The sequence below is a fragment of the Mixophyes fleayi genome, chromosome 5 (assembly GCF_038048845.1).
Source record: "Mixophyes fleayi isolate aMixFle1 chromosome 5, aMixFle1.hap1, whole genome shotgun sequence".
NCBI lineage: Eukaryota > Metazoa > Chordata > Amphibia > Anura > Limnodynastidae > Mixophyes > Mixophyes fleayi.
In genome coordinates this window covers 3,745,481-3,771,049 of record NC_134406.1, presented here as the reverse complement: position 1 = coordinate 3,771,049, position 25,569 = coordinate 3,745,481, and the positions used below count along the sequence as shown (strand labels likewise).

Here is a 25,569-nt window from a genome sequence, read left to right as displayed (position 1 = left end):
GATCAGCTGGTCTTACATGACAGAGATCACCCTCTTATACCAGTGCCCCAAAGGGTTTGACACTGATCACTCCCACTTCAGAGGATTACAAAGTGTCCACAGCAATCTGATCCCTCGCAGACGATGACCAACCAAACCTGGTTGATCAGTTTACTGAGCAATTTGTTCTGCCAGATATGATTGCTTTAGAGGTGTCAACCACAGGCACAAAATCAATGTTAATCATTCATTGTAAACAATTGTATTGGAGAATCAAATCTATAGGTCTTTATATTATAAACTAAGATTGCAATGTAAGCGGATGGTACAAGCAGCCTATAATAGGGAGGTGCCCGTGCAACAAATACACGTCCGCCTGCTGGATATTCCTGATGTCAAACTCACAAGATATAGAGCAAACAATAAGCAGCAAAGGTAAAAAAAAAATTATATATATATATATATATTTAGATCATTCCTATTACGTGGACACATCACTTGTTATTTGGATTTTACAGTGGGGAATACCGATGTACCACGTCTGTCAGTGATTACCAGGCTGCTATTGATAAGATAAATGTTGGCACCACCATTGGCCGGAAACGAAGTGTCACAGCCGTACTATCCTGCACTGGCAGAGAACGAGGATGATACAGACTAACAATCTGCTCCTGTCACCATCTGGCAGGCAGCCGGCTGCACCGTTACCACTCGGTGGGAGATCTGGCTGAGTTACCGGATAGAGCTGTTCATGCAGCACTGTAGCCACAAACAGCGGGGAGCCCCCATCAATGCTTACACGGCACAGTCAGGGGGCGGCTGTAACTCACTCAGATAATAGGTGCAGTCCCACTTACTGACATGCGGGTGTAGCAGTGCACCAGTACAATACTCTCCATGTAATAGCGTCACTTTACTCGATGAAGTAACTACATCACAAGAGAACAACAAATGAATGGTGGGGTCATAATCTAATACGTCCAGTCAGTACAGCTGCTGAGGAACTACAAGTCCCAACACAGCCAGCCATCCATCCTGGGAACTCTCACTGGAGTTAGAGACCACAAGGTGTCCAGCTCTGCAGTATAGGACATTAGGGTGGTTTAATAATATTGTTTTTCATGTGACATTTGTGAAACGTCTGACACTGTATAATCTGCATCAAATGTTTTAGTAACCCGACAAAGAAATAAAAAGTTTATGAATAAAGATATATAAACAATGGGATTTGTCCTAAACAATTCATGCCCGTGCATTCAAATACAATATATTATATAAAACAGGTTCTGTGTCACAGTCATATTTAGGCCTAAAAACAAGATGTTGGAGCTACAAGTGGCAGGATGTGTGTGATGAGCCCACGCAGGTGGACAGGTGACGAGCCCACGCAGGTGGACAGGTGACGAGCCCACGCAGGTGGACAGGTGACGAGCCCACGCAGGTGACGAGCCCACGCAGGTGGACAGGTGACGTGCCCACACAGGTGGACAGGTGACGTGCCCACGCAGGTGGACAGGTGACGAGCCCACGCAGGTGGACAGGTGACGAGCCCACGCAGGTGGACAGGTGACGAGCCCACGCAGGTGGACAGGTGACGAGCCCACGCAGGTGACGAGCCCACGCAGGTGGACAGGTGACGTGCCCACGCAGGTGGACAGGTGACGAGCCCACGCAGGTGACGTGCCCACGCAGGTGGACAGGTGACGTGCCCACACAGGTGGACAGGTGACGTGCCCACGCAGGTGGACAGGTGACGAGCCCACGCAGGTGGACAGGTGACGAGCCCACGCAGGTGGACAGGTGACGAGCCCACGCAGGTGACGAGCCCACGCAGGTGGACAGGTGACGTGCCCACGCAGGTGGACAGGTGACGAGCCAGGTGACGAGGCCACGCAGGTGACCAGCCCACGCAGGTGGGCAGGTGACGTGTACTCCTGCAGAAAGAGACGAATGTTAACATAGGTCCGGGTAGATGAGCGATTCATACACTGGATTTAGGGAGACCGACGACAATCTTTCTGTGGTGTCCTGACCTATAACCACCTCGTTATCTGGGTCTACGCTGTAGAATTGCGTCTGACCTAGTTCTCTGATAAGCGAGGACAGGCACAGCTGGCTTCTCCCCCTGCGTACTGAGCGCCCCCCTATCTGTGTTTACGCCTTGTCAGACGCCCTCTGACATCTCACATGAGCTGTCTCAGCACCACAATCACCCCCTATAATACAGCCGCCTTCTCCTAGGACCCCTCTATATACACAACAATCCTCACTAGCAGATCAATGACTGCAGGAATAGGCCGTGACAACCCAATATCTTAATGATTACATTCGCAATAATACAACGGATGGAGTAAGATAGTTGTAAGTAACAATGTAACCACAGGATCCATTCAAGCATCCGTAACACAGAACATACAGGAATCACGCCACTACCGCACGTTCACCTGTTACTGGCTATAAGGACATGCAAACTGGTCATACATATTGGAAGTAATTGCTACATCCGTACATTTAAGGATTAGAATATTTTGCTAAATAAAGGTCCCCCATGGGTAAAGACAAGACAAGGGATCGCTCCATTCAGTGGTGTCGCACTGCTATTACAAGGAGGGTGAGGTTAGTACAATGCAGCCTGGGAGGTGCATAATTAGTAGGCTCAACCTGTACATGTGAGACCACAATGATTGGTAATGTAACCTGGGCATCCTCGGCACTGCTCTTGGCAATGGAGCACTTGCGTCTGTACTCGTGTTCCGGATATATTGTAGCGCTCTGTGGATACGTATCCATAGACCGTCATACAGTGCTGCCTGAATTGAGAGTTTCGATGTTCCATTAGTGGGTGTGGTGAGTTATGTCCCTCTAGAGGGCGCTGTACGTCACGTTTATGGAAGCACCTGGCCCTAGTAATTACACAGGTGGACGCTCTGTCCTAGGCCTAAATCCAACCCTTAAGGTCCCTTCAAGAAAATTAAACTTCTCTCAACCAGAAGCCCCATCTGAATTAACCCCGTCATGTGCATACAGATAACATTGTATGAACTGTCTACACATAGCGGCTTCCATATTGGTTAAGGTCACAATGTCTTTCCCAGACATTCCCAAACGGCCCTGGTTGGGCGTCTTTGCATCGAAGAAACTTTCCTGCTGGTTCCTAATGGGTTAAACAGGTTATTTCATGCTCGGGAACAAGATTTGCTGCCCCACCATAGGCGTGATTTGAGCGTGCTCAGTGGAGCTGTTAAAGACGTGTGTTCCATTAACGTTACGGCTGTGAAATATGGCGATAAAATGACGGCCGTATGGTGGCAGATTTGCAGCCGGCCGCGTTGCTAAGGGTTTAATCCTCGCTCCAGCGTGCACAGAGCTGTAAAGTGTTTACTGAGAGGCTATAAAATCCTCTTCTTTCTCCCAAACAAGGCTGAGCGGAGACATTTGCAGGGCCCAGAATGCTCATCGAGGGAGATGGGAACAGATGCTCACACCAGGAGTCTGCAGCCATCTTCAGAGCAAATTAACTGAAATGGGTGCTTCCTAATTCAATTAGTGCGCAAATGAAATGGTTTGCATTGGTGCGCTTGGTTACAATTACAAGAGGAGTCCGGGCTGTCTAACTGAGGGCTCAACACTACCCGGAATCAGGGGCACAAACCGCCTCTAATTACCCCGAGCAGGGCAGTGAGAGGGTTACATTATGTGTTATACTACTGGCAGCTTCTCTCTCTGGTCAGATTTACCCCACTAGTCTACAGCGCCCTCCACAGGCTTCCACATTAAGACACAGAACTCTGGCAACAGCTTTATTATCTTATCATATAACACCAGCACATTCTGTAGCGCAGTGCACTAGGAAACTTGTTGTCACTGCTGATTACACAGAGCAGAGCTGCTGGTGAAAGCCTGACTGAAAGACTATGGTGATAATGTACAGAATAGTACAGAGGTACCAATGTATATGGAAGAGCAGGGCAGGCACAGAGCGGTGCAGAGCAGATACAGAGGAGTGCAGTGTATATATATATATATATATATATATATATATATATATATACACACACACACATATATATATATATATATAACTACCACTGCCGTATACACATTCACTGCACTCCTCTGTACCTGCTCTGCACCGCTCTGTGCCTGCCCTGCTCTTCCATATACATTGGTACCTCTGTACTATTCTGTACTATATATATATATATATATATATATATATATATATATATATATATATATATATATATATATATATATATATATATATATACACATACATACATACATACATACACAGTATAGTCCTGTTAGCACGGTCACCCCTCACATTACACATATTCAGCAATGATCCAAGCACCTGTGCTCAGTGCTTCTACATAAATGAGCTGTAGGGGGCACACTACAATTCAAATAAGCATCACAGTGAAGAGTGTACATTCAAATAAAGTGTTTTATCAGTAAATGAATTGCATCCATCGGTGCAGTAAACCCTCACTTATTTATCTGTACAGCTGCCGACCCCTCACCCCATTAATAGATTCACTCGGATCTGATGCAAATGAAACACATTAGAAAGAACAGAACCACGTCAGACTCTGGAGCAAGAGCTGTATTGAAAAAACACTTACCTGCATTAATATTGGTTATTCTACATTAGCAATGCTGGGGATTTACATTGGGCAGGGATCTCCATACATAGCATATAAATGAGTGTAATACAGGGAGAATGATGTGGTGAGTAATGGCCTCTATGGATCAGACAACAGATGCAAACAATGGAACCGCGTAAATACAGGGTCACTTCTACTGTATATATTACTAGTGTTGTCCAATGTAAAAAAAATTAAAATTATATATATATATATATATATACACACACACACACACACACACCACTGTCTGAGTTATAACCATGGACTGATAATAGTCCAGTCTATCACTGAGACTGAGCATGTCAATTTACAAACAATGACACCACCAAGGTGCTTTGTGTACCTGTCACCTACATATTTGCCTCACTGATGTCACTGGTTCCTAATGACTGGATAGGCTGCACTCTCAGTGATGTCACTGGTTCCTAATGACTGGATAGGCTGCACTCTCAGTGATGTCACTGGTTCCTAGTGACTGGATAGGCTGCACTCTCAGTGATGTCACTGGTTCCTAATGACTGGATAGGCTGCACTCTCAGTGATGTCACTGATTCCTAGTGACTGGATAGGCTGCACTCTCAGTGATGTCACTGGTTCCTAATGACTGGATAGGCTGCACTCTCAGTGAGGTCCCTGGTTCCTAGTGACTGGATAGGCTGCACTGTCAGTGATGTCACTGGTTCCTAGTGACTAGATAGGCTGCACTCTCAGTGATGTCACTGGTTCCTAGTGACTGGATAGGCTGCACTCTCAGTGATGTCACTGGTTCCGAGTGACTGGATAGGCTGCACTCTCAGTGAGGTCATTGGTTCCTAGTGACTGGATAGGCTGCATTTTCAGTGACGTCACTGGTTCTTAGTGACTGGATAGGCTGCACACAGTGATGTCACTGGTTCCTAGTGAATGGATAGGCTGCATTCTCAGTGACGTCACTTACGCTTGGATTTGAATACAGTCAGAACTACGAACAAGTGTGATAAGATATCTGAACATATATCATCATCATCATCATCCCCATTTATTTATATAGTGCCACTAATTCCGCAGCGCTGTACAGAAAACTCACTCACATCAGTCCCTGCCCCATTGGGACTTACAATCTAAATTCCCTAACACACACAGACAGAGACTTTATTACGGTGTGTTACAGCTGTCTAGTTATATTCACCTTTCTACATCTCTGCAAGAAGTCAGCCCTCTTATGGGCATCTATAAATATTCCTGAATATTAATGAGCGAGGGAACAGCCCACTTCCTGGCAGGAGCATGCTCAGTGTGTTTCTGTGACATTATCAAACTCCCAGCTTTCACTACATCATCTGTTAATGATCACGAGATCAGTGTCACAGGACATTATACTCACACCAGCAGGAGGGGCACAGATTTACACCTGAACTCTCTCATTAATTGAATGACAGGTCACTGTATGAATATATGTAGTTAGGAATTAACACAGAACCTACAACCCCACAGAACTGGAAGTGATGGGTATTTAGTTATAGACAAATCAATGCACGTCTCCAAGCTGAATGGGAGAAGCTACCAGGAATTCAGGCATCTCCATATTTAATATAGTTATTCTCACAAATAGCAGCCGCTTCCAGGCTGGAGAGGTGACAATACAATGTATAGCTACCTCTGTGGCCTGACAAATACTACACCTGGCTGCCTGCAGCCCACGCGGGACCCGCCACAGCCGTCTGTACATAGAGACGTGCAGACATAAAAGGCTCGTCCCCTCCGAGATATCCGCTTTCCTTCTGCACAGGATTTAGGAGTCCCAGCACGACAGGCTCTGCCAGGTGGAGAAGTGGAGCGGAGCTGACCTTCCTCGGAGTCTGGGGGTACCTGGCTCTTTGCTGGATAACACGGAGCATGATGCTCTCACTGACTTCCACTGCGGTTCAGCGTCAATTATTTATCAGACAGACATATGGCAAACATCGAGCAGAGAGCCCGCTCCCACCACACGAGTGAGGACTCCACTCTCCAGAGGAGGGAAAGTGAGGAGAGAAGTCAAACTTAGAGGTGAACTCCAAAGAAGTCTCAAACTGTGTCTTATTTCTTATTTATGCAGCTACAAAGCGCGGTAGCCGAGGTCTGTAATTTCCTTCATAAAGCAAAGGACAAATTCCATCTGATATGAAACTGGGAGAACTGCACGTTTCTCTAATGATTTCGTTTTACCTGTGAGCATGGAACTCACATGTAACAACAAAATAACTTTGGGGAAAGGAGTAACCCATTATACAGGAAATAGATACAATATTCAGCAAGAACAAAAGTAAGATCACACAGGTCCTATAGTCATAGAATGGGGTTACCTGATTCCTCAGCAGATTTGGCCTTTCTAGAAACGGGCGTCCCGTGGCTGGTAGAGGGGCAGTTGAGGGAGATGAAGGAAGGACAGGTCAGTAGATCGCTGCTGCCTGGGGGCTCCTCATCACTGGTGGACGGGACATCGCTGGTACACGTGGCCGCTAAGTGACCTCTGGATGACCTGCCACGTGAAATAGGTCAGATATGAGCTGTATTATAGAGGTACTGAAAATTCATATCCCCCAATTGATGAGATGATTTATCAATTATTGTTACTGACTGTCCTGTTGCCTTCTGAGGGAAATAAGAATATATTAAAGTTTTTCCTTAACAGTCTGCTTGTGACCTGGAGAATTCAGCTGCTACATATACAATCAGTTTAAAAGGATAATCTCAAACATTCCACATTGTTGCAACACTGTTGCAGTTCTCTGTAAATCAGTAAAAGCTTTAGTGCTGCAGACTCTGGTGATTTTATTTCTACTTAAAAACTAGAAAAGAGCAGGAGAATTTATAAAAATGTTTGCAAATCATCTTATTATCATTTGAAGGTTACAAATTTAAACATTTAAGTGGACTAGTAGCGAGAGAGATAAACCTGCAAGGTGTAATATGATAATAACTGTCACATGGCTCAGGGTCAGCACCTTGACCCTGAGACAAGTTATGTTTCTTACCCAGAATCCTCTTGTGCTTGTCTCTGTTGCACAGAGCTTGGCTGGCTCTGCACCGTGCTATCAATCCACCTCTTTCTCTGGCGGTGTTGCAGTTTGCATTTTGAACCCTGAGGACAGGTGCCATCCCGGGCATAATCCGGGCACAGCAAGGTGTGCTTCTTCTTACACTGTGGAAATGCAGACACATTCTACTGTGAGCACTGGAAACAGTCATTTATATGAATAGAAATTAATGCAGGTTTAAATACATTTTTATAATTTACAGGCTTTCATCTGCAACCCAAATATTGTTTTATTCTTCTGACTTCTAGGTTTCTCACCAAAGCCCAGGGACAGCTTTAGTGGAGGCCCGCAATGGATGACTCCAGGGGCCCTAGGGGCCACCACTATTATGCCAATTCTGTGGGCCCAATATGTGAAAGAAGGATGAGAGCAAAGTGAGAGGAAAAGAGGATGAGAGCAAAGAGAGGATGAGAGCAAAGGGAGGGGGGAGAGAAAAGGAGGGGGGGGGGAGAGAGAAAAGAAAAGGAGGGGGGGGGGAGAGAGAAAAGAAAAGGAGGGGGGGGGGAGAGAGAAAAGAAAAGGAGGGGGGGGGGGAGAGAGAAAAGAAAAGGAGGGGGGAGGAGAGAGGAAAGGAGGGGGGAGGAGAGAGGAAAGAAAAGGAGGGGGGAGGAGAGAGGAAAGAAAAGGAGGGGGGAGGAGAGAGGAAAGAAAAGGAGGGGGGAGGAGAGAGGAAAGAAAAGGAGGGGGGAGGAGAGAGGAAAGAAAAGGAGGGGGGAGGAGAGAGGAAAGAAAAGGAGGGGGGAGGAGAGAGGAAAGGAGGGGGGAGGAGAGAGGAAAGGAGGGGGGAGGAGAGAGGAAAGGAGGGGGGGAGAGAGGAAAGGAGGGGGGGAGAGAGGAAAGGAGGGGGGGAGAGAGGAAAGGAGGGGGGGAGAGAGGAAAGGAGGGGGGGAGAGAGGAAAGGAGGGGGGGAGAGAGGAAAGGAGGGGGGGAGAGAGGAAAGGAGGGGGGGAGAGAGGAAAGGAGGGGGGGAGAGAGGAAAGGAGGGGGGGAGAGAGGAAAGGAGGGGGGGAGAGAGGAAAGGAGGGGGGGAGAGAGGAAAGGAGGGGGAGGAGAGAGGAAAGGAGGGGGGGAGAGAGGAAAGGAGGGGGGGAGAGAGGAAAGGAGGGGGGGAGAGAGGAAAGGAGGGGGGGAGAGAGGAAAGGAGGGGGGAGAGAGGAAAGGAGGGGGGGAGAGAGGAAAGGAGGGGGGGAGAGAGGAAAGGAGGGGGGAGAGAGGAAAGGAGGGGGGAGAGAGGAAAGGAGGGGGGAGAGAGGAAAGGAGGGGGGAGAGAGGAAAGGAGGGGGGAGAGAGGAAAGGAGGGGGGAGAGAGGAAAGGAGGAGGAGAGAGGAAAGGAGGAGGAGAGAGGAAAGGAGGGGGAGAGAGGAAAGGAGGGGGAGAGAGGAAAGAAAGGGGGAAAGGAGGGGGACAGATGAGAGCAAAGGGAGAGGAAAGGAGGGGGGAGAGATGAGAGCAAAGGGAGAGGAAAGGAGGGAGGAGAGATGAGAGCAAAGGGAGAGGAAAAGAGGGGGAGAGATGAGAGGAAAGGAGGGGAGAGATGAGAGCAAAGGGAGAGGAAAGGAGGGTGAGCGCAAAGGAGGGTGAGAGCAAAGGAGGGTGAGAGCAAAGGAGGGTGAGAGCAAAGGAGGGTGAGAGCAAAGGAGGGTGAGAGGAAAAGAGGGTGAGAGGAAAAGAGGGTGAGAGGAAAAGAGGGGGAGAGGTGAGAGCAAAGGGGATGAAAGGAGGGGGAGAGGTGAGAGCAAAGGGAGAGGAAAAGAGGGGGAGAGATGAGAGCAAAGGGAGAGGAAAGGAGGGGGAGAGATGAGAGGAAAGGAGGGGAGAGATGAGAGCAAAGGGAGAGGAAAGGAGGGTGAGAGGAAAGGAGGGTGAGAGGAAAGGAGGGTGAGAGCAAAGGAGGGTGAGAGCAAAGGAGGGTGAGAGCAAAGGAGGGTGAGAGCAAAGGAGGGTGAGAGCAAAGGAGGGTGAGAGCAAAGGAGGGTGAGAGCAAAGGAGGGTGAGAGCAAAGGAGGGTGAGAGCAAAGGAGGGTGAGAGCAAAGGAGGGTGAGAGGAAAAGAGGGTGAGAGGAAAAGAGGGTGAGAGGAAAAGAGGGTGAGAGGAAAAGAGGGTGAGAGGAAAAGAGGGTGAGAGGAAAAGAGGGTGAGAGGAAAAGAGGGTGAGAGGAAAAGAGGGGGAGAGGAAAGGAGGGGGAGAGGAAAGGAGGGGGAGAGGAAAGGAGGGGGAGAGGAAAGGAGGGGGAGAGGAAAGGAGGGGGAGAGGAAAGGAGGGGGAGAGGCGAGAGCAAAGGGAGAGGAAAGGAGGGGGAGAGGCGAGAGCAAAGGGAGAGGAAAAGAGGGGGAGAGGTGAGAGCAAAGGGAGAGGAAAAGAGGGGGAGAGATGAGAGGAAAGGAGGGGAGAGATGAGAGCAAAGGGAGAGGAAAGGAGGGTGAGAGCAAAGGAGGGTGAGAGCAAAGGAGGGTGAGAGCAAAGGAGGGTGAGAGAAAAAGAGGGTGAGAGGAAAAGAGGGTGAGAGGAAAAGAGGGTGAGAGGAAAAGAGGGTGAGAGGAAAAGAGGGTGAGAGGAAAAGAGGGTGAGAGGAAAAGAGGGTGAGAGGAAAAGAGGGTGAGAGGAAAAGAGGGTGAGAGGAAAAGAGGGTGAGAGGAAAAGAGGGTGAGAGGAAAAGAGGGTGAGAGGAAAAGAGGGTGAGAGGAAAAGAGGGTGAGAGGAATAGAGGGGGAGAGGAAAAGAGGGTGAGAGGAATAGAGGGGGAGAGGAAAGGAGGGGGAGAGGAAAGGAGGGGGAGAGGAAAGGAGGGGGAGAGGAAAGGAGGGGGAGAGGCGAGAGCAAAGGGAGAGGAAAGGAGGGGGAAAGGAGGGGGAGAGGCGAGAGCAAAGGGAGAGAAAAGGAGGGGGAGAGGCGAGAGCAAAGGGAGAGGAAAGGAGGGGGAGAGGCGAGAGCAAAGGGAGAGGAAAGGAGGGGGAGAGGCGAGAGCAAAGGGAGAGGAAAGGAGGGGGAGAGGCGAGAGCAAAGGGAGAGGAAAGGAGGGGGAGAGGCGAAAGCAAAGGGAGAGGAAAGGAGGGGGAGAGGCGAGAGCAAAGGGAGAGGAAAGGAGGGGGAGAGGCGAGAGCAAAGGGAGAGGAAAGGAGGGGAGAGGCAAGAGCAAAGGGAGAGGAAAGGAGGGGGAGAGGCGAGAGCAAAGGGAGAGGAAAGGAGGGGGAGAGGCGAGAGCAAAGGGAGAGGAAAGGAGGGGGAGAGGCGAGAGCAAAGGGAGAGGAAAGGAGGGGGAGAGGCGAGAGCAAAGGGAGAGGAAAGGAGGGGGAGAGGCGAGAGCAAAGGGAGAGGAAAGGAGGGGGAGAGGCGAGAGCAAAGGGAGAGGAAAGGAGGGAGAGAGGCGAGAGCAAAGGGAGAGGAAAGGAGGGGGAGAGGTGAGAGCAAAGGGAGAGGAAATAAGGGGGAGAGGTGAGAGCAAAGGGAGAGGAAAGGAGGGGGAGAGGTGAGAGCAAAGGGAGAGGAAAGGAGGGGGAGAGGTGAGAGCAAAGGGGAGGAAAATAGGGGGAGAGGTGAGAGCAAACGGAGAGGAAAGGAGGGGGGGAGAGAAGGGGAGGAAAGGAAAAATTTCTAAACAGTATATGAAAGTTGTCTGCAGGTTGAAAACACCTGTAAACTATTCCAAATGAATATGATAGAAGTTACAAACACCAATACCACGGATGGCAGTTCTCTACATACAGCTGGCACTATAATAACAACATGAGAATTCATATACGTTATTTCAGGTACACACCTTCTCCTGCAGTCCCCTCACTTCCACGCAGTATGACTTTTGGAGCAGTAGTAAATCTTATGAAGCGGTGTCTAAAACTTCCATTTATAAACACTCATTATGGCCCCCTCCAATTATGATCGTGCTTTGGCGCAAGTTAGACTTAGCATGTAATGAAGAGAAAACAGCTGCGATTGTCCGAGCCAGTGCACTTGTGTCAGGTTCCTAATGTCTTCCCCACACTCCTGCCTCCATGACATCACCCCCTGGAGGCTGCTGGCACTGGCCTTCACCATGAAGCATCGGACCTCTAGTCTGTATATGGGACAGCGTTCCTTGTCTCTGCTGGGGAACAACAACTCACTAACACCGCACACATTACACAATGGCCAACTTCTACACACATGCACACACTCCCAGCTCTCCTACATACAGGTGAAAACTGATTATCTTTGAGTAAAATTATATTTACCTCCTGATCTTTGCTTCCTGGGAGATCAGAAGGTAATTTAGGGGAAAATTAGGTGGATGGAGCTTAATGACCTGGTGTGGGCCACAAAGTGGGGGAGCTACAAGTCTCACCAACCTTAGTAAACCCCCAGAGACAGGGACCTGCATTTCCATGCTCCTGCCATTAGTATTAGGTTATTGGGGCTGGATGACATGCGTCACGCCCCTGCTCAGGTAAGTGCACCCGGTAAAATTGCCATCTCAAAGGTCTGCAGGAGTCTCCCGAACATTGTGGGAGAATCTCTAACTCTGAATAACCTGTACAGAGGTAATCACCAGTTACCCGAGTGCCGCATACTAGATAGCACTAGGATCTCAACACATAGTAATTTGAAAAAGTAAGTACAACCTCTTTAAAATCTGAGTTTTTACATATCGGGGCACAAGTAACATCTCAAAATATCATCTCATCCACACCAAGTCCTAAATTGTGATAAATTAAATCTCATATGACAAATAGTGTAACAGATATTTTTTTATTCAACAAAAAATAAGCCAACATGAAGAAGCCATTTGTGAAAAAGTAAGTACACCCTTATCAATAATGTCAGTAGTTGCTCATCAGGAAGTGCTATCATCTCTTCCAGGTCTGGGTTACCACCACCAGGAGACGAGACACCTGCAATGGACTCAGAGGAGGAATTGTTGCTGCCCATTAGGCTGGAAAGGATTAGATATCATTCTACAGAGAGAAAAATAATCTAGAAATGAAGAATGCTGAAGAAGTCGCCAATCATCTTGGCACATTCACCCAAAGATCTGACCATATGCTTCCCAAAGAACCCAAAAGCTAGATCCAGGGATCTACAGGGCTGTCAGCACAATAAGTGTTAACGTTTATGAACAAGTATTTATTTCATGGAACCCATCGCAGTACAAAAGTTGAGTTGTCTGGGCTTAAGGCTGCACTACCACCTAAGAAAACATTTTAATGCCCAAAAAAGCCATTTTTCCCAACTGAAGATCCCGGGCTCCGGCAAGGGGATCACCATAGGAAAACATTTTCCTACATGGTAGCGCAGCGTTAAGCACAATGCAATGCTTGGTGAAAATCACAGCCTCATACCGACCGTTAAGCGTGTGGTGAAGGTCTGATGATTTGCAGACACAGGATCTGGATGGCTATCATTGAGACCTGAGGTCAAAGTGGAAGTTTAGAAGTGGTGTAGTAGGAGAAGCGCTGTATAACATACCACCGTATACCAGCCAACTTCCACCACTGACTGAGACCACCATGAACACCTCTCTATATCAGGTACTTCTAGAAGGAAATGTGACGGCACCTGACAACTCAGCTTGGCTGAAATTGGATCGTGATACAGGACAATGACTTTATCTACAACTATCTAATCTACAACTGAATGTCTGAGACAAGACTCCGTATTGTAAGAGAGCTCAGCATAACAAAGTCCTAAAACATCAAACTGAAACCGTGGTCTAAGGAGTGGGCCAAAATTCCTCAAATACGATGATTATTTCAAGTCATAGATGCTAAAGTTGGATCTACAAGCTACCGCCTCATAGGGTGCACTTACATTTCCCAAATGGCTTCTTCACATGGACTTATTTTTGTTGCAGGATGATGGAATAAGTAAAATCTGTTAGGTATTATTTGTCACATGAGAGAGTCATCAAATTGTAGGACGTAGAGAGGACTAGATGATTGTATGTCATGACCTATAAAACAGATTTTCCATACTATGTTTTTTTAAAGAGGGCGTACTGTCTTTTACATGACTGTATAGAATGATGTACAAGCTTTGTGTTCTCTTAAAGGTTCATACACACAGGGTAAAAAAATCACTAGTTAAGTATATGAAACATGTTAAAAATTAGAGAAAGTCTAATGCTGCCGGTCTATTAAAATACCCTTAAATCTGATACATTCCTGTAACTACTGTGTGAGTCGTATCGGTGAATCTCACCAACCTCTCTGAACATTCCATTGAGGAAGTGTGTTTTGTAGTTAATACATGTGGAGTATAGCCCTTAGGGGAGTCTTGTGGTTTATGTATAGATAATTTTAAATGAAGTGTTTAGAATTAGCTTTCTTTTAGTCATTTTACCAGTGTTTGGGGATTTTGTTTAGAAGCAATGTGGATATATTTTCCCGCAACAACCACAAAATACTATCTCCACTCTCGGTGTAAGACAACAGTAAAAACAATGAATTAATATCAGAAACATGGAACATTCTGAGTGTTTCCTACTCCCGGGGTCCTCAAACCACATCTCAATGATTTTTCTAAATTGTACAAACTAGCCATAAATGTTGCATCTAAACTGGACAGGTCAGGGCGTTCGGCAGGCTTGCCAAAATGTTAACGAGAGGCCATGTTACTTTTTAGCTAATGACCTGACAGACAGGCGGATGCGATCATTGACTAAAAGGATTTTCTGAACAGTCCACCCCTGAGCAGACCAGATTCTGATCATTCAAGACTATAGTTCTGGATTCTACTCATACATCAGTTGTTGAGTAATTTGTTTGTAAAAAAAACCATTGGCCGAAATATTTCTTACGGTGTTGTGTCTTTCTGGTTGCTAGGTTTAAGTATTTTAAGGAGTTTATATTTTTTAGCATTTCCAATCTCCCAGTCCAGGAACAGAAGCCACCCCAAGATCCCACCCCACAAGCTCGCTGCCTAGGTGTAATCCTTGATTCACGCCTATCCTTTGTTCCCCACATTGACTCTATATCTAAATCATGTTACATACATCTAAAGAACATTTCCAGAATCCGCACATATCTCACACAAGACACTGCTAAAACCTTAATTCATGCACTAATCATCTCCCGCATTGACTATTGCAATTCCCTCCTTACTGGTCTTCCCAAAAACAGACTCAAACCAAATTTTGCATGCTTCGGCAAGACTGATTTTCCTTGCAAATAGCTATTCCTCTGTTGAATCACTCTGTATGTCTCTACACTGGCTGCCTGTCTTCTACCGAATCCAATATAAAATACTTTTACTAACCTACAAGGCCATCAACAAAGCTGCACCAACATACATCTCCTCTCTTGTCTCAAAATATCTCCCAACTCGGCAACTCCGTTCTGCAAAAGATCTGCGTCTCTCATCCACCCTCATTACATCCTCCCATTCCCGGTTACAGGACTTTTTTCGGGCTGCACCCACTCTATGGAACTCTCTCCCTCGCACAATAAGACTCTCCTCTGTTCTACAAACTTTCAAGCGTTCTCTGAAAACCTACCTATTCAGACAAGCTTATAATATTCCTCAACCACCATCTTAACCTCACTACCTTTAGCCTGTTACACAATTTCACACAAGACAACTACCCCCGGACCAACATTGTTGTGTGACGGGATCATTTAGCTTATGAGTCACTTTTACCTTTGCAGTCTGGCTGGGCCAAGATGCAAAATGTATACTTAACCTCATGTGTCAATCTCCCATTGTCCCATAGATTGTAAGCTTGCGAGCAGGGCCTTCTCACCTCTTTGTCTGTTTTACCCAGTTTGTTTATTAGTTTATTACGTTTGTCCCCAATTGTAAAGCGCTACGGAATATGTTGGCGCTATATAAATAAATGATGATGATGAATTGTATAAAACTGTGGTACACCCAAATCTGAGGACACCCCTGTATGTACTCATGACTCTGAGAATAGACACTTTAATCCTACACACGATAAATAACATAACGTGTAGCGATACAGTTTCTAATAAACCAATTCACTGATTGAGAGCAGAAGGATCTATTATAGTTGATCTGAATTCTTCAACTTGTCCCATCTCCATAATATTACTCTTCCCATCTGATTACGAAATGAATAAGGAAAAACTCAGCACTATCCCAGAAGCTTAGAGTATGTTGAAGCCGTTTCAAATCTGATTAATTACTTTTTAATTATTTAATTAGTGTAAGACATCTATCAGCTTAGTCAGGGGGTGTGCAAGCCAAACATTGAAAACAGACTTCTGGCAGATGTCCTCATTAATAGCGCAGTGACTCCTTCATATCTCAGCCAAATACTCTCATGTATACAAATAAGTCTTTCCTAAAGACAATCATCATATAGCATATACAGAGACACGCAGTCACTTATTATTCTGACACCAGAAGGCTATGATCGCACGGATGAGTGAGGGGCGCACAGATTGTAGTGGGCTGCAATGCATTGTGACTCCATCAGGGGTACCTCGGTCAGATTTTAAAGTAACTACAGCCCACAAAATTATTTTTTTGCAACCTAAGGAAAACTGAACAGTTACAAGGAGAGCAGGAGATAAATACTACTGCAGTAATTCTGGTCCTATGTCCTGGCTCCCCTTGTCCCGGGACTCAATGTGGTGGGAAGAGGCGCAACTACCGTGAGACCAGGCAGTCGTCAGGGCGGTCAGTCTAGCAGCGAATCAGGATCCTGGAGCGGTGCCGCCACAGGAAGATAGAAGACTGGGTTGGGGGGAGGGGGTAGTGGTTATTACAGAGGGGGATGTGTTATTATAGAATGGATGGAGGCCAAATGTGTTATAGGGGAGGGGCATGGCTCACTGCCTATATGATTTGACCACACCCACTACATAGGATGGACAAGCCCCTACTGTTGGTGAACACACTTCTGTCTCTATAGGAACCTTTTCACAATAGTGACACGGCATTACTGCACAGATCTTTTTCTCTATTAATTCCACATATTTTACTTGTTTAAGCAAGGTAAGTATTATTGTGGCCCCTAAAAAGCAGTACTATCTCCCAATGTGGCCCTCGGTTCAAAAAAGACTGTGCACCCCTTGGTTTAAGAGAATGGCTTACTTATGTAATAACACAGAATAGTTATTACATATTTTATCATGTGACAGTAGTAAAGCCGTGGGGGGTGTGGTATTAGGGGCCCAGCAATGGTCTGCACTGTGGGTTAATTGTACATAAACGGCCTCTGAGCTATCGGTGGGCCAGGTAACGCCATTGTTATAACGGGATGGACATGTGCATAGCACGTAGTAGGTGTAGTTACAGTCATCTACCTGGACATAAGGTGAGCATCTGATGATGAAGGGTCACTGTGTGATAACGGGACGGACATGTGCATAGCACGCAGTAGGTGTAGTTACAGTCATCTACCTGGACATAAGATGAGCATCAGATGATGAAGGGTCACTGTGTGATAACGGGACGGACATATGCACAATATGCAGTAGGTGTAGTTACAGTCATCTACCTGGACATAAGATGAGCATCAGATGATGAAGTGTCATTATCCGCTTTCATGGTTTACACAAAAAACAACACAAAGCTAAAAGTATATTCTGTATAACCCATAAATGAGCTAGAACTGCCCATAGAAAAACAATAAACCCTTCCAATGCCATCAGAAAGTGACAGGAACCATTAACCCCAGCAATGAAAACAGAGGTGGACAAAGGAAACCATTAACTTTCCAACAATTTTCTCTTCCAATGAGGACAGAGCAAAGGACACCATTAACCCTTCCACTGCCTATAGATGGCAGACAGAAGCGACTATTAAATGACAAACAAACGTTACCTTGTATGAAAGAGCTACTGACAATGATCACAAATAAGGACGTAGCAGTCGCAGGTTCCCAGGACAGATACACGAGTGAAGGGTTAACTTCCAGGATATAGGTGGCTATGGGCACAGTTGGCCCTAGATAAGAAGGGGTTAATGAGGAGAGCACTGTCCGGATATAGGTTGTGGGTATATTTGGCACTGAACAGGAAAAGGTTAATGAGTGTAGCATTCCCAGTATGTGGTTAGATAGACACAGATGGACCCAGGGACTGAAGGGTTAATAAGACTGCCAGGAAATGAGTTGTTATGGGCACAGCTGGCACCAAGAGGGGATATGGGGTTCAGTGCAGCAACCTGCTCCCTGCTGGCATCCACATGTCAAGTAAGGTGAAGGAAGGAGTGGCACAAACTCATTTGTCGGGGGGCGCTGTAAGTGAGCAGAGCTTCATTCCACAGGGTCACTCGATGCCTCCCACCTGTCGGGGGCAACTAATTATAAACACTGTGGGATCCCAGCCAATCGTCAGGTTGGGCTGTAAAAAAAAAAAGAGAGACGGGCCTGGACCCAGGACAAGAGCTGCACAGAATCCTACCTAGAAGAGGCTGGTCATAAGGAACCGTTAACCCATCAACCGCTGATAGGGGGCAGGGGCATAAGGGACCATTAACCCATCAACTGCTGAGCGAGGGAGAAAAAGAGAACCATCAACCGCTGAGGGAAGTGGGGAGGGGCCCCACAGGGAACCATTAACCCATTGATTGCTGATAGGGGGCAGGGGCATAAGGGACCATTAACCCATCAACTGCTGAGCGAGGGAGAAAAAGAGAACCATCAACCACTGATAGGGAAGCGAGGGGGGTGGCCACAGGGAGCTATTAACCCATCGACCGCTGACACAGGGAACCATTAACCCATCAACTGTTGAGTGAGGAAGGACAGAGAACCATCAACCGCTGAGGGAAGTGGGGAGGGGCCCCACAGGGAACCATTAACCCATTGATTGCTGATACAAGGAACCATTAACCCATCGACTCTACAAATGTTAACGCCTGTGGGGCAAATGAGAAAACAGATACCTCCCCCCCCTAGCGTTCATCTTTAACTAAATTAAGGTAAAACATTAAACAATAAAACAGGTGTTTGCACAGTTGTAGCAGATTGTGTCATGCACACACCATACAAGCCATGTACACATAGAATATCCCTGAGGCCTATTACTCATACGGAAATAAAATAACAATGTCCACTCAATAGCTTTCTGTCTGTCACCTGTGAACATTAAAATAAAATAAACTCACGCTCTTAAGTTCTGGCACTGAAAAAGAAAACCAGCGGTCGCTGGCTGGTGGGACAGGAATATGGAGTAGTAGAATTTGTCTGGAAACTGAAAGACCACGTTACAATCAATGTGTGGGATGTATAGCTCAGAGGCACCGCTATAGGTCCCATAGTGCTGCGCTGGGTTGTGGCGGAATCCTCCGCTCCAACCATACCGAGGACAACTGGCCCCGAGAAAGCCAGGATGACCGTGACATTGACTTACATTGAAGCTTCACATATGAACAGTATAATTTGCTTGTTACAGGTAGGATGAAACCTGGAAATAACGCCTAAAATCCTTTATACGCCACTCTACGGGCCACCGAGTTGTTATATTAAGACGACACATAATGAACATTACGGAGAGCGGCCAGAAATAAAGACTTGCTAAATAATTCACACGTAGAGGGAGCGCACATTTCTAACAAGCTGATGCTTTATGAAGCAAGGTTAACATTTTTACTCGATTCGCTCAGATATTGCCATCTCTCTGGGGTCCATTTCAGGACCGGCTTGAAGATAAAAAAAAACAACACAACAAACAAACAAGCAGCGCAAAGTTCCCGACTCAGCACTTCCCTCCATTATTTGGGAAGATAAGGTTAACCCCTTCCGAGCCTGGCCTTGGGAAGTCTGCTGTACAGCAGCATCTGTCCTCGTCAGCAGTCTCATCGCACACAATTACAGGCCGCTATCCATCATCCTGACCAGAATGCTTTTCTGACACTCCAAAAAGAGAAGCACTAAGCAGTTTCGCTAATAGAATAAATATTCTAAATATCTCTTTTATATTTTCATCTAAATTGGAATATTTTAAAAGTAATTGCGTGTGCTGTGCTGCTGGCAGGGAAACTGGTCTTCTCGCTCACCCCCATACTACACTACCAGTCTGACCCGACCCTGCACCCCCCCCCCCCCCCTCCCCTCCCCTGTGACTGGGCTCGCCATAAATCTGCCCACACTCAATACACTCCTGTGGCATGATAAATGCTCTACATCCCCCACAACACAGACTAATGCAACACACTTTCTATAGGTAGAAGAGCACATTCTAAACAGACAAAGTATTCGGCACTATGTCACTAATCCACAGAGCTTACAATCTATTTTTTGATGATGAATTTATGTTGAGTTTCAGTTACACATGCTCTGGCTATGGGAGGAACTGGTTTTGTAGAGGAAGAAATATTCATTATAACGCAGTGGATGGAAAGGCAAAATATTGGTTCGGCTCACAGAACTCCGACAAACCCTTTTTAATAACATTCACAGAGATCTGTGTAAAAGTTTCAGGAACTTGAAGATATTTAACAATAGGCTATATTCATGGGGGGACGTATTTTCAGATGTCATAGCCCTATGAAGGACACTGAGGGGAACCTGAGGCCTAAAGTGGCTGAAACTAAAGCTCAGAATGAGATAAATACAAGGATCTGTGCACAGTTCATGTAACATGTTATATAATGTAACATGTTTGGGGCAGAACAGTGGCTCAGTGGTTAGCACTTCTGCCTCACAGCACTGGGGTCATGAGTTCAATTCCGAAGCATGGCCTTATCTGTGTGGAGTTTGTATATCTCCCCGTGTTTGCGTGGGTTTCCTCCGGGTGCTCCAGTTTCCTCCCACACTCCAAAAACATACTGGTAGGTTAATTGACTGTTAACAAATTGACCCTGGTCTGTCTGTGTGTGTGTGTGTGTGTGTTAGAGAATTTAGACTGTAAGCTCCAATGGGGCAGGGACTGATGTGAATGAGTTCTCTGTACAGCGCTGCGGAATTAGTGGCGCTATATAAATAAATGGTGATGATGATGATGACATAATATATAAGTTTGTGGATTATATACATCACATATACAAACACATAGTACAGAGAGGTATAGAAAAAATACTATACAAAAGTTTGCTGTTACAGGAGTTTCAAACTTTTAATGAACAGTTAAAGGAAAACTAAAGTCTCTCCAAGTACTCCTCAATTAAACACACAGGACAAGGATTGTGACATCGGGGTCCACAGAGAGTTACAGTAAACCAATAAGAGATACAGGACAAGGAGCATCTAGACAGGGGGAAGGAACGCATATTGCATTTACAATTTGCTATCAAAGCAGTTCTGGAAGCAGAGAGAGCACATAATCCCGGCTTTGATTTTACAATATACGTCTAATCCTTGGACTGTTGAACGCCACAGTAACAGCTCCTGATTATTCAGCCCGGAGGGGAGAGGTAACGGGATACGTGGCTCGATCACAGTGTATTATACAATGCTGATGGAGACCAGGGAAATGGTCTGTATGTACCCAGATAGCAGAGTTCCTGTACAATATTATGTTCTGGAACTGTTCAAGTTCACATACTAAAGGCTGGTTTGTTATTTGTATGTGTAACACAAGATATCAGCGTATATTTGGGTAGTGGGGACAGGTCTACTAGATTATAAGGGAGGTTATATACTAACTGTATAAATGAGCAGCATCCAACCAGCTTTGATCGTTCCAGTGCAAATTGGACAATGAAAGCAAAAAGGACTTCTATAAAGTACTCATGTCCTATAACAGTGATTACACCATGTCTAACACAGACTATACATCTCTTCTGCATAATACATGTTAATATTTTCCGCTGCCGCACCCCCAAAGCTGCCTACATGTCACCCCCCAAATATTACCCATCGATAACTGATAATTGGGCAGCTAGGCATTAGCCTATGGGCTCCATTGTAGATGAGGATAGCTGTTACTGCTGACCTTATTACGGCCCCCAGACTGTGTATACTCATGGGTGAGATGGCAGGAACAACAGTAACATAAGTAAAAGCTACAAGATGTATTATTTGGACTTTTTTTTTTTTGCAACATAATTTGTTGTTTTTTTCCAGAATTTGAAGCACCAACAATAAATATGCGAAAATCACCTCTAAAAATGGACCCACGCTTCCTTGCTCATTAAACTGTGCACCAGTGATTGTAGGAGGAACACAATCATCATATTTGTGTGTATTCACTGCCTCATTACCTTGTATAGCAGCACTCCTCACAGTGACCGGAAACACTCAGTGATCAGTTCTATGTGTATGATATGCTCTGCCTCATTACAGTGTGTGGCGGTGCTCCTCACAGTGAATGGGGGAGGAGCTCAGTGATCAGTTCTGTGTGTATGAAAATTCTTCACGTCATTACATTCTGTAGCAGAGCTCCTCACAGTGTCTGTAGGAGGAGATCAGTGATGAAGTTTGTGTGTATGACAGTCAGAGAATTGCTGCAATTATCTACTATTTTCTCTTTCTGGTCTTCTGAACTCTCCAGACAATAGATCACATACCTTTACATATATGTATATCTCAGGATGCCACTAATGTAACATGTTAACCACACCTGTGTTACCACCACATGACTTACCTTTGACCCCATGGGGCAATAACCCTTCAGGAAATCCTGACAGATTTCAGCCTTCCTGGAGACATACACATGGCTGTACGGACAGTCGTTATTGCGACAGATTCCCTTCAGGAAATACGAGCACACCGGCATCTAGAGAGACAGAAGAACCATCCATGAGAAACCACCATCATTATCAACGGAGAGGGGGCCTATTCACATCTATAGCCCTGCTGGTAATGGGGAAATGGCATGCAACCGAGTCATGGTGATAAATCTGAGTGATATACGCTACAAACATAAAGCCACAGCAACTACTAACGTCACCAAGATCGCTTCATATATAACATCAGCAAAACTGGAAAATTTTCAGCCATGTTCAGGAAAGAATTTAGATTTTTTATAACCAACTGACATAAGAAGGAAAAGATCTTCTTCTCGCTATGCCGGACTGAAAACATCTTTCTTCCATCACCTTTTTCCGGTGTAATCATATAGCGTTCAACGCAATTCTTCATTACAAACAATGGCTGGGACATGTTACAAAGATGCCAAACTTGTATTTTTACCATTTAGGTGATAACACTGAAAATTAAAGAAAATTCCACCAAAGAAAGATCTTATAACAACGGAAACTCATATTTTTGTCTGTAAATAGGGTGGAACAGGTGTGAGAAAGCATACAGATGTGACAAGGGCTGTGGTCGTGTGTGTGTACTGGGGGGGGGGGCTAGGTTCATATATTAATCCCCCAGGGGCTTTATCTGGGCGACTGCCTTAACATCTAAATATAAAATGTTCCAACAGATACAGAGTTGGGAGCTCAACCCTATATTGCAGTGTAAACGTAGATACGTCTGGGATGAGTGTGAGCTCTTGGTCCAGTCACTACAATAGAACTTAGAATGCAGCCAGTTGCAGCTCTGTAAGACTATTAACGCTTCCTGCTGCAGAGAAGCTGATCCCGTTACATGCTGTCTTTCCATCAGCACAGGAACAGTACAGGGAGAAGATTGTAGTGTGGACATCTCCTTTATGATATAGATATATAGACAGATATGTTGCTGCACACTGACAGCATCACACAGGGCCCGATTAGTGCAGTCATAGTAACAGGCGACACTCACCGATACTGATCTTTATGGGCGCACAAAAGGGGCAATATCTGGGCAGTATTGTATAATGCCAGTACTCAATAAGTGCACATAAAGTAACCTCTAATTATATCAGACACAACATTAATTAGTTCACCTGCTCACACTTCTTGGGGGGAGTTATTTCTCAGTGCAGATCACCCACCTCGGCACTCGACCTCTCGCACAACCTTAACATCCAACATAAAATTAGAGCTGTAAAGGCTGCTCCTGGATTTGAGGGATTAACGGCGACACAATTACCTCCCAAACTGCCTCTGATCGCTGTTACAATGTGATCAGGAATGTCTAACACACCCATAAAAGGCAGGTTATGGGGCTTTCAATGAAAGACATTTTTCTCTGGAGCTGTAAACCTGACAGTGAGAGACTTTCACCTTGCACAGGAGAAACACGCTGGTGCGGAGGTAGCCCTGTGTCCTATCCCTGTCATTTTAGGGTACAGACTCTCGCCTGCACACAGAGGACGCTTCACGGCTATAACTAATGTTTATAACGGAGAGAATTCGCCCTGTGCCTCCCGTCTCAGCGACGTCACTAATTCCTACTGTACTGCTCATTCCTCCCAGTGTATACCGGCCTATAGAAAGCTACCGATGCTGTGTAAGTGACTTTAACAAGTGTAAAAGTCCTCTAGATATGTATAAATAGGCAGTATGAAGCCTAATAGGTCTATAAAACAACTGAGCGTTTGTGATTCCCCATCACAGGAACACAGCAGGAATTAAACATGGCTGCCAGAAGCAGCGCAGATAGAGAAGTCAGTCAGGAGACCTCTGAAATGTTCTGGTGCAAGCGAATAAATCAGCTCTTAACATATGGGGTAAGAGAGATACCTACCAATTACATGAGAAGAGGGAGATTGCTCTGAGTTATGTCACACATTACGGAGCTCTGAGAGCACATAGGCTTCGCAGGCGGCCGGCTAATGAACCCGAAAGTCGACGAGTCTTTCCAAATTGCTCACCACAGACTTCTCTGTTTTGCTTATTTTTATTAGGGAGAAAAATGCTGAATCGTTAGAAGTCCCTGAAGAGGAAAAGCTGTTGTAACAGCAGCAGGAGAGGTGGAGGCAGCGGAGGGAGCGGAGCCTCTCCCTAACCTCGGAGAACAGAAGACATCCATATACATTTACAGTGCTCCGTAAATCCCTGTATCCAGCAAAGTTTAGCCCGGCCTCAGACACAACGCTCCCACATTAAAATTAATAGCATCATCTGATGTGAGCTAGTGCACAAATGAGTCTGATCTATTTCACAGCTGTAAAGGATGTCTCTATTATATCAAATTATCTCCTGGGGGGGGGGGGGGGGGGGGGGGAGAGTGACCGAATAATAATGTTTTATTCCAGCAAGGTGAGAAGAGCACAGAGAGCCGAGCCCAAGTACAGCCCAATCACACAGGCCCGAGCCCAAGTACAGCCCAATCACACAGGCCCAAGCCCAAGTACAGCCCAATCACACAGGCCCGAGCCCAAGTACAGCCCAATCACACAGGCCCGACCCCAAGTACAGCCCAATCACACAGGCCCGAGCCCAAGTACAGCCCAATCACACAGGCCCGAGTCCAAGTACAGCCCAATCACACAGGCCCGAGCCCAAGTACAGCCCAATCACACAGGCCCGAGCCCAAGTACAGCCCAATCACACAGGCCGACCCCAAGTACAGCCCAATCACACAGGCCCGAGTCCAAGTACAGCCCAATCACACAGGCCCGAGTCCAAGTACAGCCCAATCACACAAGCCCGAGTCCAAGCACAGCCCAATCACACAGGCCCGACCCCAAGCACAGCCCAATCACACAGGCCCGACCCCAAGTACAGCCCAATAACACCAGCTTGAGCCTAGATACAGCCCAGTCACACAGGCCCGATACTAAATCCATCCAAAGATTTACTAACGCTCTTGAAAATACAAAACTGTCAATCACTCTGCTGCAAAAAATTTTATTTGAGCAACTAATGTGTCTCCTGTAACCAATAACGAAATGACTCCATGCCTGCAATATGAGCCCCTATCCCTCTGCACACAGATGTGACAGGCCCCAGCACAGGGCAACGTCTGAGGACTGGATGTGTGTATAGTGCAGGAGGATAATCAGAGGCTGCTGATTCCACTTGTCTTGTAAATCACTGTGATAAATGGGTTTGTGAGTAGATGGGTAAAGTGAGAGCTGGTGTAGTGTGTCCTAACCCTGACTGCAAGTAGCCCCCTGCGCCCCCCCCCCACCTTCTTGGTCACAGGCTAACACACACCACACATACGAGGACATTACA

At 46.2% G+C, this 25,569-nt stretch overlaps 1 protein-coding gene across 1 annotated transcript in view; it reads right to left on the bottom strand.

Annotated features, from left to right (window-relative positions):
• ZC3H3 (zinc finger CCCH-type containing 3) overlaps positions 1–25,569 on the bottom strand; it is a 121,448-nt gene that overhangs the window by 5,257 nt on the left and 90,622 nt on the right. Inside the window, 3 exon segments of the mRNA XM_075211614.1 lie at positions 6,956–7,131; positions 7,628–7,794; positions 22,161–22,292. Coding sequence (XP_075067715.1) covers positions 6,956–7,131; positions 7,628–7,794; positions 22,161–22,292 — 475 coding nt within the window.